Below are 16,437 nucleotides of genomic sequence, written 5' to 3' on the forward strand. Positions count from 1 at the left end.
AAACAGATTACAATGAAAATTGTATTTTCAAAACTTAAAATTCAAATAAACTAAATAATTTGTATGGATTTTGGTATAATGTGGAAGCCACATCATATGCGTACAATAATTCATTAATAAAATAATAGTTTATAATGGATCACGGGTTCATTTTTAACAAATAACGCAACACCGTTTATAATTATATAAATAAAAATAAAAATTGTTTTTAATTTATATTAATATTACATCGAGTAAGTAGTAAAAACAGATTACAATGAAAATTGTATTTTCAAAACTTAAAATTCAAATAAACTAAATAATTTGTGTGGTTTTTGGTATGATGTAGAAGCCACAGCATAATATGCTTATAATAATTCATTAATAAAATAATAGTTTATATTATGAACCCGGATTCATCTTTAACATATTATATACAGCATATAAATATTATGTATACAAATATACCACACAACACAGTGAAGGCAAGAATAGAAAAACATTACTAGTAATAAAACAATAAATAAATAAATAAATAAAGAATTAAACAAATTTGAAAAAGTTCAATGATATGATGATTATGTCATTTCAAAGTTTTATCGGCAAGTTTTTTGTTTTTTCTAACACATAAGCAGTGAAACGTTTCAAGAATTTTGGATACTCTCGTTTATACACAGCCCTGAGAACAGAAGATGGTGCCCAACCGCCTGGATTCACTGTAAACAGAAATAGTTCACATAAATTTATATTAATAGAATTTAATTACTGTGCTGTATTGTGGATTAAAAATGACCAATTTAACTTTTAGGTATAACCAAGTTCAAGGCCTTGTACAATTTTATAGAACTTTATAAACCATGTCCCTACATATAAGTTTTCTGCTGAATATGTTATTTAATTTGAAACGTATAAAAAAGAACTTATTTTGACCGAACTGATATTGTTGATTTAGAGAGTCATATACTTTTTAATTTTTATAGTTTATCTTAAACTAATACCAATGAAACATCTACTCAACAAATATGTTATACTTAATTTAGATATGGTTGATTTGATATTAAATCAAAAAGAAATTTAAAAATTACAAGAACCAAAAACATTTTTATAGCCAATTTTTACTAGAAAAACTGTACTTTTAGACCTAAAAGATAATACTGCTTATTAAATTCCCGTTGAAATCTGTAGTATTTTAAGTAAAAAATTATTATAAAAATATTATGTTCTTACCAACAGCACAATAGGTAATTTTACATGTAATATCATCTCGTTTTATCTCACGACCTTTTGCTGCAGGAGATATGATTGTTTGACCCATAAGAATAATAGTCAGATATATACGAACTTGTTTACCTCCATTGGGCTGCAAATAAATAAAACATGATTATTAAAAATGTCAATAATCTACTAAATGTCATGTTATTAAATTGAATTGCTTTCAAAAATATGATATTAAATTTAGTAATTGAACAAGTTAATACTGATCGAAAAAAAAAATATGAAATAAATATATAGTGCAAAGAACTTTTTTAATAGCTTAATAACATACAGGATGTGATGGTAATTCTACTGAACTGTTGACAGTAGCCCATATATGAGGGCTGTCTTCAGACTTATTCTCTTCATCAGGAACATGTGTAAGATGTGACCAAAACGTAGCATCACGTTGTGCTGCTGGCCAAATACGTTTATGTATCTGATGGAATAATATTGTATCTTCAGCAATTTTATCAACAACATTCATTGTTTCTAGTGTACCTGGAGATTTCAGATAAAATATTTTAGCTTTAAAAATCTTAAATTTTTAGTTAGTTAGAAAATTTGGAAATCACAATCTTTTAATACCTTCCCAATCATATCTGTATTCAGGATAAAAAAAGTAATGACACAATTCTCGGCCTGTGATTCCTTTCACTTGATGAGTTGCTTTCAGAGGATCAACAACTAATCCATCTTCTTCGACTTCTCTTCGGTACATCTTCATTTCTCCATCTTCGACAAATAGTTGCCAAGCTCCTTTGCCGAGACCCATGCGAGCTGATCTAATTTGTTCAGCAACTACTCGCTCAATCTTAACACACACAATTATAGATAAACTCAATTGTATGATTATATTTTAATTTAGAATTTAATAACAGAAATAAATAAAATAAAAACTGATCAATGTATATCATCAAAAATTAACATTACTTCTGGCCAATATGCATGTTTCAAAGAAGCACTTGTGGCAGCAGCTCTAATCAGTTCACCCCAATTGGTCTGAGTTGTTTGAACATTATTTTTAGTACACTGTAGTAATTGATCTTTTCTTTGTTTGGCATCCTCAGAAGAGTTATCATTGGATGATTCAACAGCGTCATAAAATTCATCTTCAGCCAAATTAGAATGTTCCTGCATAATGGAACAAATAATGTATTATTGAGCTAAGAAAACAATAGTTGCAAACCAAAACATTCAAATAATATATAACCAAGCTATCTAATTAACCTATATAACAGATTCTTTTAATACATTTTAATTAAAATAAACAGTTTTTAATTTGATGAAATAAAATAAGCTTATTAACTTTTTTAAATAAATAAATTATAATATATCATAAATATAATTTTTTTTTTGGGAAGTTGTAAAATAAAGTAATTGTATTATTTTTAATTTAATACAACCTAATAAAAAAAATCATTATCATTAATACATTTTATGTAAATTTATAAAGTTTATCTGAATGTATTGATTTTACATGATATATATATATTTCTATTATAGGCACTTAATAGCAGAAAAAAATGCTTAAATTTTTGTTGCAAATATTTATTTCAATTTTAAATTATAAAAATACTCTTAAAATATTATTATTTTATTTTATAAAATTACCTTTTTAGAAATAGAACTCATTATAAACTTTAACCAAAAACCGGCAACTTAAAAAAATTAAATGGTTGAATTTAGTTTATAACAGTTAACGTTAAGTCAATGTAAGGTACTGATTAAAAGTAATAACTAATAATTGACTAACATATAGAAGTAGCAATTCATTTTTTTTTTATCTTAACATTATTCCATATCTACTTTTACCATATATTGATAATACAATATTTGGACTACGACCAGTTCAATAAATATGACCTCGTTAAAACACAAGTTCATTATGATCATTTAATAATGCATTTATTTATTTTTGTAAACATCAGTTGTTATGAATAACTTTTTAGTAATTTTTCTAAGCCTTATAATTATGGTAATATTGAATTAATTTTCTAATACCCATTCATTAGTTCATTTCAATATATTATGAATTGAATAATTTTATTTATAATGCGATTGAATGATTTTTAAAGAAATAGTGGAAAATATAAACAGATAGTTAGTTAATTATACATACAGTTAAATCAGCTCCAGCAAGTACTTGGGCTCTTTCCTGATTGGTGAGCCCATCGACTAGAGATAATGTTCGCACTACTTCCTCTAAATCTTTCCTGTTGTTTATTTCTTTCTCCAACATAGATTCCCATGCTGTCTCTCTTTGATTCATAACCTGAACAAATAATAAAATATGAAAAATGAAATAGATACATTTTATTTTCAGCTTTTAACATACTTCAATACAATGTTTTAAAATCTCTAAGATTCCAGATGATGTTGCCTTAAATGATACTGCTTCACCTTTAAAATCTAAAGCTTCACATGTATATTTTTGATAGGATTCATTTTTTGATACACCTTCTAAAAAAAAAAAAAAAAAAACAATAAAAATTAATACTTTTATTGATAAATAGTATTAGGAACATAAAGAAACATTTAAATGCATACATATAGTATACATGTACTATGTACTCATGAATAAGTATACTAACTAATGAATATTGTTGCTAAAGTTTTGTTGAATGAATAGAATAAATAAGTAGGCACCAAATTTAATGCACATGCCTAAACAAAATGGTTTGAATCCATTTATGAGTTGAAACGTGTTATAAAATAACTTATAACAGGTACTATAAATTTAAATCATTAAATAAACATAGTAAAATAAAATGTGTTTAGTTTAGTCTCACCAATCACATAAAAATTTGCTTATTTTAAAGAAATTCTAAAATTATTTTCTGATAAACATTTTGTTTGAATACTTTTAAATTAAAACCTAACAACCCATTTCTATTCTATAAATTAAATTAAAACAAAACATATCTCAATTGTATTTAAATATTATTGATTTATATTTAATCAGAAGTATTTGTTTCATAATAATAACTCATTAATTATACTTAGTAATATCCATTGACCTATATTTTGTAGATTCTAACTGTTTTTTTTTTTTTGAAATAATAATTATAGTAATAAACACGTACAACAAAACATAATATTATAATTGTTCATTTTTATGTAATAATTTAATCAGTTTTTTTACAAGTGACAAGTGATTATATGATTGTATAATGTAGAAGGTATAAAAGTATAAACAAGGTGATTCATTCATCATAAACCACTAATTATTTCAAATTCTATTAATATTTTTAAAAATGTTTTTTTAATAATTTCCAATCGAAATAAAACAATTGTTTTTAAATTATATTGTTTAATATTTTTATCATTATATTTTTTTAATATGTTTTACCTTTTTGAATAACAACATATTTTTGATTTCATATTCTGAAGCAGAACATTTTTGAGGAATTTTGATACATAAAAATCAAAATTCAGATGAGTAGTTTATGAGTTATAAGTATTTAAACTGTGGGTGAGCAGGATGGAGTAGTACGGGATTCTCCACAAAATGTTGCTCTACTACTTCAGTGGAGTAACTTCACTCACCAATAACTTTAAATTCACAACTCATAAACTGCTGTTTGAATTTTGATCTTTATGAATCAAAATATTCTGAAAAGTATTCTGCTTCAGAATATGAAATAAAAATGTGTCATTAAAAAAAAAAAAAAAAAAAAAAAAAAAAAAAAAAAAAAAAAAATAACGATAAAAATATAGTTTTTTTTTAGAAAAATGTTATTTTATTTCGACTGGAAATTATGTAAAAATGTATTTTAAAAAACTAATAGATTTTGAAATTATGAGTGGTTCGTGATAAAAGAATCACCTAGTATACTTACATTAGTTACATAAATAAATAATTAAAATAAAAGTAAACAGAATCTTAATAATAAATACACACTACTTACTTTTTACATACTAAGATAAAAAATTATATGTATGCATTTTAACAAGTAATTGGAAATTTTAGATTAAATGCAATATACTTCATAATAATAAACTGTAAACTCATACTTATAATATTGATAACTTATTTAAAATATCATGGGCAACAGAATAATGAGTGGTGATAAATAGTTAAAGGTTAAAATTAATATATAATACACAATATTGTGTTAGTTACTTAGTTCTTTATTTAAAATTATAAATACAAACAATTAAGAATAAAACCTAATATTTTAAATCACTAAAACATAAAACTAGTAAATTCAAAATAATTAATTTCATAGTCAAATAATCATTAAATTGTATTTATTAATAAACAAATAGGTCGTTAAATTTAATGTAATATAAAACCAAATATAAATAAATTAGATAACATTAATGTATTTAGATTTTAGATATAATATTTCTAAAATCATAGTTATGGTAAGAATCATTTATTATTTTATCTGACTTTATGTGAAACAATTAGTGATAATATGATAGATGGGTATGAATTTATAATAAACTGAATGACATATTAAATACTAGGTAATATTACTATAGCAATACCAATAAGAGTTTTTACCTGCACAACCTAAGGCTTAGCTTATCTAATCTATTCATACTTATCTTCATGACATAAGTTCTCAGAAACTGAATAACCAAATTTCTTTCAAAGTTATAATGTAATATTGTTAAAATAAAATATTTAAAAAAACAATAATCATACATACCTACTTAATATGAAAATATATAGTAATTTTTAGCTGTTTTTATTTAACATCAGTGTAACAGTACTGTCATATTTAAATTAATTTTTGTAACTAAATAATATTTTTTTTTAAAGGTATGTTGCATGTAAATAAACCATATTATTTGCATATCTAACACTATTACACAGCATAATTTTCTATATGACAAATACTATTGTCTATTGTTATATTATAGCTCAACATTTCCAACTTAAAAAGGTCACAAATGAAAATTCAACTGAAATATGTTTGATAATAACTATAGAAAAGCATTATATATGAAATTAAATACTAGTAATAGTACAACAAAAATATTACAAGATATCAAATAAGATTTATGAGTACTACTAAAAAATGATGACAATATCATACCTATACATGTTAATAATTCTATAAAATTCTTTATTTTAAGTGAAAGAATAACAGTGATATTTTTATTAGGTTCTACAATTTGCAATAATAAGATATTATTTATTTCATTAAAAATAATCATATGTTTTAGATTCTGAACCAAACAAAGAATGTATTATTTTGTTTTACAATGTAATTTTTTTTTGGTGAACCAATTTGTGAATAGATATGCTAGATAGAAAATGTTATGCTCAAACACTTTTAAACAGTAACATTTTGAGAGATCAAACATAGGAGCATAAAAGGTACTTCAAACTATTTAGATTATTTATTGATTTTCTTAATAGATTATCAAAGAGTAAAGAAAAATGATTTATATGCGTCAATATTTTTTGAAGAAGTGGAAGTTATCAATGTTTTAATTAACATAAAACCATTTTTTTAATTAGTTAACTTACATGAGCAATTACCATTAATTATAAATTTGTTATAATACTATAATAGTATTGTATTATTTAATCAATGTTGTTTATTAGCGTTAGTAAAAATAACTGAATTATTTAAAAACTTAATATATTTAAGAAATAATTTATTACTATTTAATTATAAACATCTGGATAGGTTTTTAATAATATTTATATTTTATATAATTTATTTGGTAAATATTAATATAAATATAATGACTATCATTATTAATAATATACAAAGTTTATTCTTCAATCACCTTCTTTATAGTAATTATTATGTATACCTACATAGTACATTAATAGATATGTACACTTAAAAAAATGACTAACTTTACTTTAAAAGTGAATAGATAAGTGTTTGTAAAGTTTATTGGTATACTTTAACTAAGTATTTTTTTTAAATTATTAATCATTTTTTGATTCATCATATTTAAAAATACCCATTTTATACAATTTTATTTCTCAATAACAGTATTCACAAAAATAAAAAATAAATACAAAAATATTTTAACTTCTTTCTCAAAAAGTTTGAAAATTTGAACCTTTAAATACTGTATTATAATCATATCAGGAATATGGTTTTTATGTTTTATTATATTGTGAACATTATTTTTATCATGCATTTTAAAAAAAAAAAATAATAAATTAACTCCGATAAAAATATTAAAACAATAGGCATGCACATATTTACTTCCTTAATGATTATTGCCTTATTAGTTATACATACACTTAATTACACTCTTCAATTTTTATTATTATCAAAAAACTAATATAATAATATATTATAAAATTTTCATGTTATCAGGTGTATTTCCACATGTTATAAGACTTATATAATTACATAGTTTAGCATGAATTACTAGTCCCGATTTTAATCATTTAAATCAAACAAGTAAACAACCAAAACATTGACAAATATTATATTGTTTTAAGTTTAATGATAACTGTAACTTTTTATGATAAATTTAAACAATTTAAAAAATATTTTATACATATATTTGGGTATGAATAAGTTTAAATTACAAAGTATACCTTGAAAAAAAATGTAAACTTATCAATAATTTTATTTTAATTTAAATTCATAATAATGATTTCAAACTATGGAAATAAAGTTGGTTATCACTATTTAATATTTTTTAATATTTTTATATTTAAATTTTTATTACTTTATCTTCCTAACCCTATTAATTAAAATAGATAGGTGATTTATACTTATTTTTAATTACCAATAATTCAGACATTGGAGTTCTAATAAATTAGACATCTGATAAGTAATCAAATGAATAATGAGTATTTGATAAAATTAAAATATAATTGTGATAGTAAAATGTTTGAAACCAATATAAATATATAACAAACATAATCTGTGGCAACACAATAATAATTCCTATTATATTTTCCTACTAGTGGAGAAAGATATTGTATATCAGTTGTAGGGGATATAGTTAAAGCTTTAGTTTTATCACACTAATATTCTCTTACTGAATGTAGTATATTATATTACAAGTGGATAGAATGCATACTCTACTAATTCTAGAATGTAGTATACACGTAACATTAGTCAACTAGACATAGGCGAATACCCAATAATAAATTATCTTACATACTTTATTATTACATTTGACATTTAAAATACTTATAAATTTAAAAAAGTGTAAATAAATAATTTTTCCATTATAAACTTAAAATTGATTTCAGAATTTGTTATTACAAAAATTTGGATAAGTGAGTATGCAAAACAAATTAATTAAACAAAACATAGAATTAACGAAATTTTACAAAAAATTAACTTAAAGGATTTTTTTTTTAATTTAATATTTTTGTTTTATTTGCTAACCAATAATTAAACAAACATGTTAGTTTTGAATATGGTACCCATAACCAATATCAAATGTCTAAAGTAAATACAATTTAATGTTTTTAAAAATAATTTTAATAGGTTTTTTACTATGAATGAAATCTTTAAATAGCTTAGATCAGCTATCCCCAACATATGCGTTGCGAGTCCATTTTACAGGCATCACGACTCTTACAAGAATAAAAAATATATTTACAATTTAATATAGTTAAAAAGACAAAAATTATTTTATGTATAAAATTACTTAGCACACTCTGTATATTATAAGCTAAATTACTGAAATGATAGATAAATAATACATGACTAGGACACCTGATCAGTTACTAATGAGAATTAGTGTCCAATTTTATCATACTCTTCGTTGTATTCACGGAAGTGCATCATTACTAAATTTAGTCGAACAAGAGGGATCCACTACCTAAAATGGTTGAGAACCGCAGACTTAGATCAATATAATAAATGAATAGTTTAAATTTAAAACAATATATAGCAATTAATTAATTATACAGCAGATGTTAATCATACATATGATAAAATTTGTAAGGTGACATACTAGTATTGCTTGATAACCGTTAACAATAACTAGTATTGCTCACAATCCTTATCCTGAATAGAGTTTACTAAGTAGTATATTTAGTTTTATTATTTGTAATTTATAGCTATAAGTCACAGTTTATTGTAAAATATATAAATTACAATATTATCTTAATTTAGTTGATAGAATCTTAACACTTGAAGATTTAATTAATTTGCATATTATGTACATTTATAAAGATTTTAGTAAGTGAAGCATTGAATTTTTAAAAAAAGGTTTTATATTTTAATATGTTATACTTTTTTCAAAATAAATGAGCTTTTAACTCAGCCTTATTAATAAGCGATTACTAACTACTAATTAATATTTATTCAGTGTAGACTACATTTATCTACAATTGATTTCTATATTTAATTTATTCAACTGTTGAATATTTTGAATTTATTATTTGGGTTTATCATTTACCCAGACAAAGAAGTAATTGGAATAAATGATGAAATATAAATTAAAATCAGATAAGTTAAGACATGAACTAAACAAATGATTTCAATATAATATAATCAAATCAATGATTTTAAGAAGTAACAAAACTCTATTTAATTTTTTTACAGAATAAAATTATACAAATCGTAATATAAAACATTAATAATGTTATTATTTACCTATTAATATTGTTAAAGTATAAAAATAATAATACAAAATAAATTAAATTTTAATGAATGTTTTTTTCAACATTTGGTTCTTAAATTTTCATTAAGTGATTTTTAAATGATTGAACAAGCTTGATTTTTAATTTTTAATAATTGCTAAACTAGAATATTTAATTTGATTTATTGATAATATTAATAATAAGTATATTTTTGTAATTAAAAATAAGACTGTTGTCATTATTTTGTTTAACATTTTAAAAATATTATGGGAATACTACACTGAAGATTTTTTTCTAGTATTTCTCAGAGCACTCTCACACGCCTATAACATAGTTTGTAAATCACATGATTTAAATAAACTGTCTTTGAACCTCCATTATGAGGTGCATTAACTAGTGGGTGGATTTCATAATGCTCAATTTTATACAGTCTATAAAAGTATTAGATTAAGAAATATTCTATAGATGGCCTAACAGTATAATACAACTAGCATAACAACACTGTAAGAAATACACATTTTACTATAAATTTGTTTTGGGTTATATGGATAGATAACTTTATACATTTTATGATAATTTACTGACATTTTAATTTACTAAAAATTGTTATCTAGAATCTAATCTTGAAACAAAAACCTCCAATCATAGTGTTAATGAATAATAACTATGTTGTCAAATATGTTTACTATTTTTTTTAATTTCATAGATAAATGAGGGTACTAATGAAAAGTATGAATTACATTATTAAACATGGTAATCTCAAATATATTATACATTAACTTTAATTACCATTTAATAAATAATGACTCTGTATTCAAATTTCACTCATTTCAACTCAAAAGAACATTATAACAAAGCCTAACCTAACTAGTTGGTTTAAATATTTTATAAATAGCTAATTAAGTCATTTATTTTATTTAATATTTAATTAAATAATACTGAATACAAGAAAAATTGATAAAATTATAGTAGTTAATAGTAATTTATATTTTGCATGGAAAAAATTTAAATAAAATAATTACCATTTGAAGAGGCAAATTCTGCTAAACATGTATCAAAATACATTTGAAGTCGATCAATCTGGTTGATTAAAATACCTCTAAATGTTACAAGTTCATTGAGTTTATCTTGCAAACCCTTATTTTTCTTAAACACCGGTGACATGTTTGACATATTACTTGATAATATAGAAAGTGAACTGCCATTGCGTTTCAGATTATTTTCACTCCCGTACCCAGATTCGGCTTTAAGTGAATCTATAACATCGATCCAATGATTTTTGATCGCTGATGTGTCAGCTCGTAAATACCAAGCACAATCGTTTAGCGACACATCAAAACGGCAATCGTCTACTTCGTGCACCTATAAAATGATACTATATAATTGCAAAATGGAATAAAAATAACCAAACATTTATCATACCTTGACAGTTGCTTTCAATAGACTTATCGCACCGCGACATCCACACTCGGTTTCCGATTGCGATTTAAAGTATAACAAGGTGCCGTTTTTCAATACGAAATAACGCTTTTGCCAGCCGTGTAAGAAGTTGGTCCACTTATTCAAGTTCCCTTGCAGATCAATCCTGACTCTATCTTGGGTGTCCTCGTCGTCTTCATTGATCTGGGCAATAGGACACTCTGCCATCACAATGGCTCAATTTACTTTACACAATAGCTATAAGTACATTTCCTACGCGCATACATTTAACTATTTTACTATATGACGATCGTCGTTCAATAACATCATTAATTGAACACAACCACGCCTATGTAATGATTGAATCGTATAATAGTCCATTAAAATCACTTGAACACCATAATAAAACGATGTACTTTTGGTAATTGAAAATAATATTATTATTGAATTTTTTATCAATGTTATTATCACTACCTCGGTGAGAATTTCCGATAATAATTTGTTCCAATCATGGGCTGCTACAGTGCATCCGCAATAGACAGCGAAATACTATTGCGTACAAATCTTCCAACGTCATGCACCATCATGACATATTATTATTAATAATACTTGAGTTAATTGTGTATTTCATTGAGTCCATTGAGATAGATGAACAATAACTATATTGGCGAGCGCTTTTACCGACATCGTTCGAGAGACGAAAACGAGACATGTCTTGAACACTACCAAAATACCAAGGTGCCACCACTAAAGAGTGGGTAAAAAATATAGCTGCCAAAGTGCTAACTTCCGAACGTACTAAAGAACCTAATAAACGCCTCATAATAATTTGGGTACTTCGGACTTCCTCTTCCCCGATTTCAAAAATTAAAAACTATTTGAACGCGTCAACAAAACTGTAATACAGCAATGTATAGTTTTAAACAGCAAAAAATAATAAGTAGGTACACAAAACGAATAATAATTTAAATGTACACAATAATATATGAATGTATTGGGCTTAGTGCTTTTGTAGGTTAAGTACCTATACTATTTAGGTACCTTTAAACATGCCTAAAAAATAACATTAAAATTTAACTTTTATTGAATACAAATAAGTTATTCTCTTTTAATAACCCTTTAAAAATAAAAGTAACGATATTGAAAATAAAAGAATAGGTAGGTACCTAAGAGTTCATAGAAAACAATTTTCCATCTATTATATTAAGTAGATATACCAGTCATCACTCGGCACTCGCCAATATTCCGAAACATAACATAAAAACAGTCGTATGACTGTCATAAAAGTGTTAATATTGATTATAAATATAATATATAATACCTAATTTAAAATATTAAAACACCTATACCTAATATTCTAATAAGTGGTTATATTCATTCAAAATATATTCCTGTTAAAAATAAGGCTACATTGTAGTATTGTACATAAATACATACATAGGTAAATAGGTAACGTGGAAAATGGGAAAAAAATACAGATTCAACACAAAAAAATAGCATATTGGTATTTATAATACTTAAATTTTAAACATTAAAACAAATTTTAAAGATTTTAAATAATACTAATTTAATTAATTTTTGTCTCTAAGAACTTTTATTTTTAAACGCTATCTTTAATTACTTATTTACCATAATGACGCGTTCTAATATTTATGTAGCTGTCATTAAAAGCAGAGAACAGACTATGCTCATGACTAAGAGAATCAAGGTCAACATTTTATAGAATGAATATTAGAGAAAAAGAATAAATGTAATTTATTTTATACAATATTTTTCCTTGCCAACATTTAAAATATATATTTTTTTTACATTTGTTTGTAATATAGTTTTTTTTGCATGATTACAAAAAGTTGAAAATATTTTTCCAATTCTTTAAGAATTAATGAAACAACGAGAAAAACTATTTTTAATTTTCCTTTTGTAATAAAAGAAGTAAAAATTATATTTTTTGTATAGCTATATACAATCCTACTGTCTATCATTTACCATATCAATACAAAAAGGCAAAATATTGTTCTACACGCATTCTTCACAATATATTCTAATGTTTGGCCAGTGTTTCGCTTTTAAATGTATACTGGAAAAAATATTCTTATGTAGTTATATACTTATCACCAAACAAACCCAACTCATCAGTAATACCGTTGTCATGGGTAGATTTTTTTATAACCTTTATTTTTAATTGAGTAAGATATATTATTTCGTTGTACATTTATTATACGTTATAAATAATAATGAAGGGTTAGCCATGGTATAAATCATAGGACATAGGTATTATTATTATAATAAAAACTGATAAGGGTTTACATTTAGAATAATTAATATTATTTTTTTTTTCTGTTAAGAACTATAGTCACTTCAGTAAATATCAAATAATCACTAATAAATATTATATACCTATATATACTTCCTTGGATTTCGAACCATTTCAAACCATTTGTAAGTATGAAATTTAAATTGTTTTCCTAGATATAGAATAGTATTGTTCGAAATAAGTTCAATCAAAACGTCAACAACATAAAACAAATATTGATTGATATAGAATTTTCATTTACTACATACATTTTATATATACCTACATATATTTACCTAGTATTGTCCTACTGGATATTGCACTGTCTGCACTGTACACGCGAGTAGAGAATATCTAAGAGAGGCAGTGGACCAAGGGGAGAGAATAAGAGAGAGAGAGCAATATAGACAGAGAACTTTAACTCTAATAGTCGTTGCATATTAATGACAATATTATCATCACTGATGAATTTAACGACTATAATTGATCAATATTAATTATATTAAAATAGACTGCTGCAAAAACGCCGGAGCCCGGGGTACTAAACCTGTATGCACATAAACATGTAATTATGTAAGTATAAATAAATAAAAAGTTGGAGGTAATACATCTATAATAATATAATATATGTATATATAGTTCCTTTGAGTGATGAAATGTAATTATTTATTCATCATAAAGAGCTGTCTCTGGTATATTTTAAAATATTTATATGTTTATATTTTATCTCATGCCAAGAAATTCTTGATGGTAAATCGTTTCCATACAACACAAATATATACATAAATAGGAAATGGGAAAATAATTGCAACCTTTAAAGGGAAACACCTCTTTAGACCCACCCCGCAACATGATTACCTATATCTGATTCAAAATAATATTAAAACAAAAGCATTTAACATTTAACATAAAAATGTTAGTCAAATAATAATATTACATTAACAATCACCTACACTAGTTACACGTATTTAATGTCGTATTTCAAGAACATTTTAATTTGAATCTCTGTAACTACAAATAATTTGTTTTTATGAAAATATTGTAAAAAGTGATATAGGTAGTCCTAAAAAATTCTAAAGTATACGCCAATTAGTAATTTACTAATTTAGTATATAGTTTAATAACATAATTTAAAAAAATAAATAAAAACTATATCTTACAATAATTTATCTTTATCAAAATTCTCAAGAAACAACTATTATTTTTGCCAAATGTATAGAGACAACTTTTCTAAATCTGTCATTATCAGTAGATCTTTGTTTAATCAACTACAATTTGACATTATAATTTTATATTTAATAAATTATAGTTATATAAATTTTATAGAATTAAATACGTATAAAAAAATGATTTCTCATCGAATTCAAAAACGAATAACCGTAGATGTAGGTACAAATTTTCGCCAAATATCTATAATATCATTTCCTACACATAAAATAATTGATTCTTTTTGAGTTTTAAATTCTCATTCTTATTGAGAATATTGAGAAAACTTATTCAATTTTTATTTATAAATATCTATAAAAAAATGTTGCTAGGTCGAAAATCTTAAAAATCCAATAAAAGGTTCATCCTTGGTACCTTTGAGTTTTTAATAATATTATTTAAAAATGTTAAAAACTATTTTTTATAAGTATTTGATGTTGATATTTTAAGTTTTTAACTAGATTCGTCTTAATAACGAAAATTTTTCAAATTAGTTTGTTGTTCAAAATTTATAAAATGTTCAATTTTTTTTTAGCTAGATAAGACTTGAAAATTTTATAGGAAGTTGCTCATATGTATAGTTTACATTAAAACCAAGAAATTTTGAAATAAATATAAACACAACTATTTTTTAGACATAAGTAATTCAAATTTGAACATACTACATGTTTAAACGATGTATATAATTAACGATATTTATTAAGATGATATACATTTATAATTTAATAACCTAACATTATTCGTGGGCACTGGAAATATTTACTGTTTTACATAACATGTAAAATAAAATATAAAATATAAAAAAAATATATTTTTTATTATTATATTATTATTATTAATATATTATATTATATTATATTATAATACATATTTTATTATATACCTACGCATAATAACATTTTAAAAATATTTTTATTAATTTTAAGCCATTACCTATTAATCTATTATACTATAAAACTATTTACACTGTTTTACGGTAGGCATAGTATTGGATTAATAATAAACAATAATATAATATTATGATATAAAATTATATTATATATTATTATAACAGCTAAATAACAATAAAAATGTAATGATTTAAGAAAACAATTAATCAGTTAACTGTTAAATTAATAGTAAAATAAATAAATACTTTAATGGCAATTTCAAAAATTATGTCATGAAATAATTTTATGGTAGTATAGGCTAACAGACAGTATCGTTTTTTATATATAACGCTGCATTATTGAATTCAAATTCAAACACATCCATTACAGCGACTCACTGGAAACCTATTGAACCATAAAGTGATACCTATTCGCCTACCATTTTTAATTGAATTTTAATTAGGTACGATCTTACATTATGAAATGGAACAATTATTATTTTACTCAGTTACAGATACAATTGTAAGTTTTGGCTTGTTAATAACTATCTTCCTCTAGCCATTATTAATAGTCCAAGAATTTTTGTTAATAATTACATTAGTACAACATTATAGTCAAATATTATAATAAACTATGATATATTTTCATGATTAATATTATAAAATGTATGTTATCATTATTTATCTATACATATATTTCTAAACATATAGGTACTTAAGCTATTATAAAACGTCATAACTACAAATCACACACAATAATCAAAACACAATTTTTATTCCATCTTTGATTGAATGCATTTGTATATGCAAAATGTAGAAGATTGGACGACATTTTTCTCAATGCTTCTAAAAATGTTCACTGAAACGAAAAATAATATA

At 23.5% G+C, this 16,437-nt stretch overlaps 1 protein-coding gene across 1 annotated transcript; it reads right to left on the reverse strand.

Annotated features, from left to right (window-relative positions):
* LOC113551441 (collagen type IV alpha-3-binding protein) lies at positions 1–11,619 on the reverse strand. The gene is made up of 9 exons (XM_026953689.1): positions 11,195–11,619; positions 10,795–11,134; positions 3,572–3,696; positions 3,356–3,508; positions 2,167–2,367; positions 1,822–2,047; positions 1,526–1,734; positions 1,207–1,339; positions 1–695 (listed from the first exon to the last, which is right to left on the reverse strand). Exons 1-9 carry the CDS (start codon positions 11,417–11,419, stop codon positions 568–570), a joined length of 1,740 nt encoding a protein of 579 aa, XP_026809490.1. The 5' UTR covers positions 11,420–11,619; the 3' UTR covers positions 1–567.
* Between the last annotated feature and the right edge of the window lie 4,818 nt (positions 11,620–16,437).

The sequence above is a fragment of the Rhopalosiphum maidis genome, chromosome 2 (assembly GCF_003676215.2).
Source record: "Rhopalosiphum maidis isolate BTI-1 chromosome 2, ASM367621v3, whole genome shotgun sequence".
Classification (NCBI taxonomy): Eukaryota; Metazoa; Arthropoda; class Insecta; order Hemiptera; family Aphididae; genus Rhopalosiphum; species Rhopalosiphum maidis.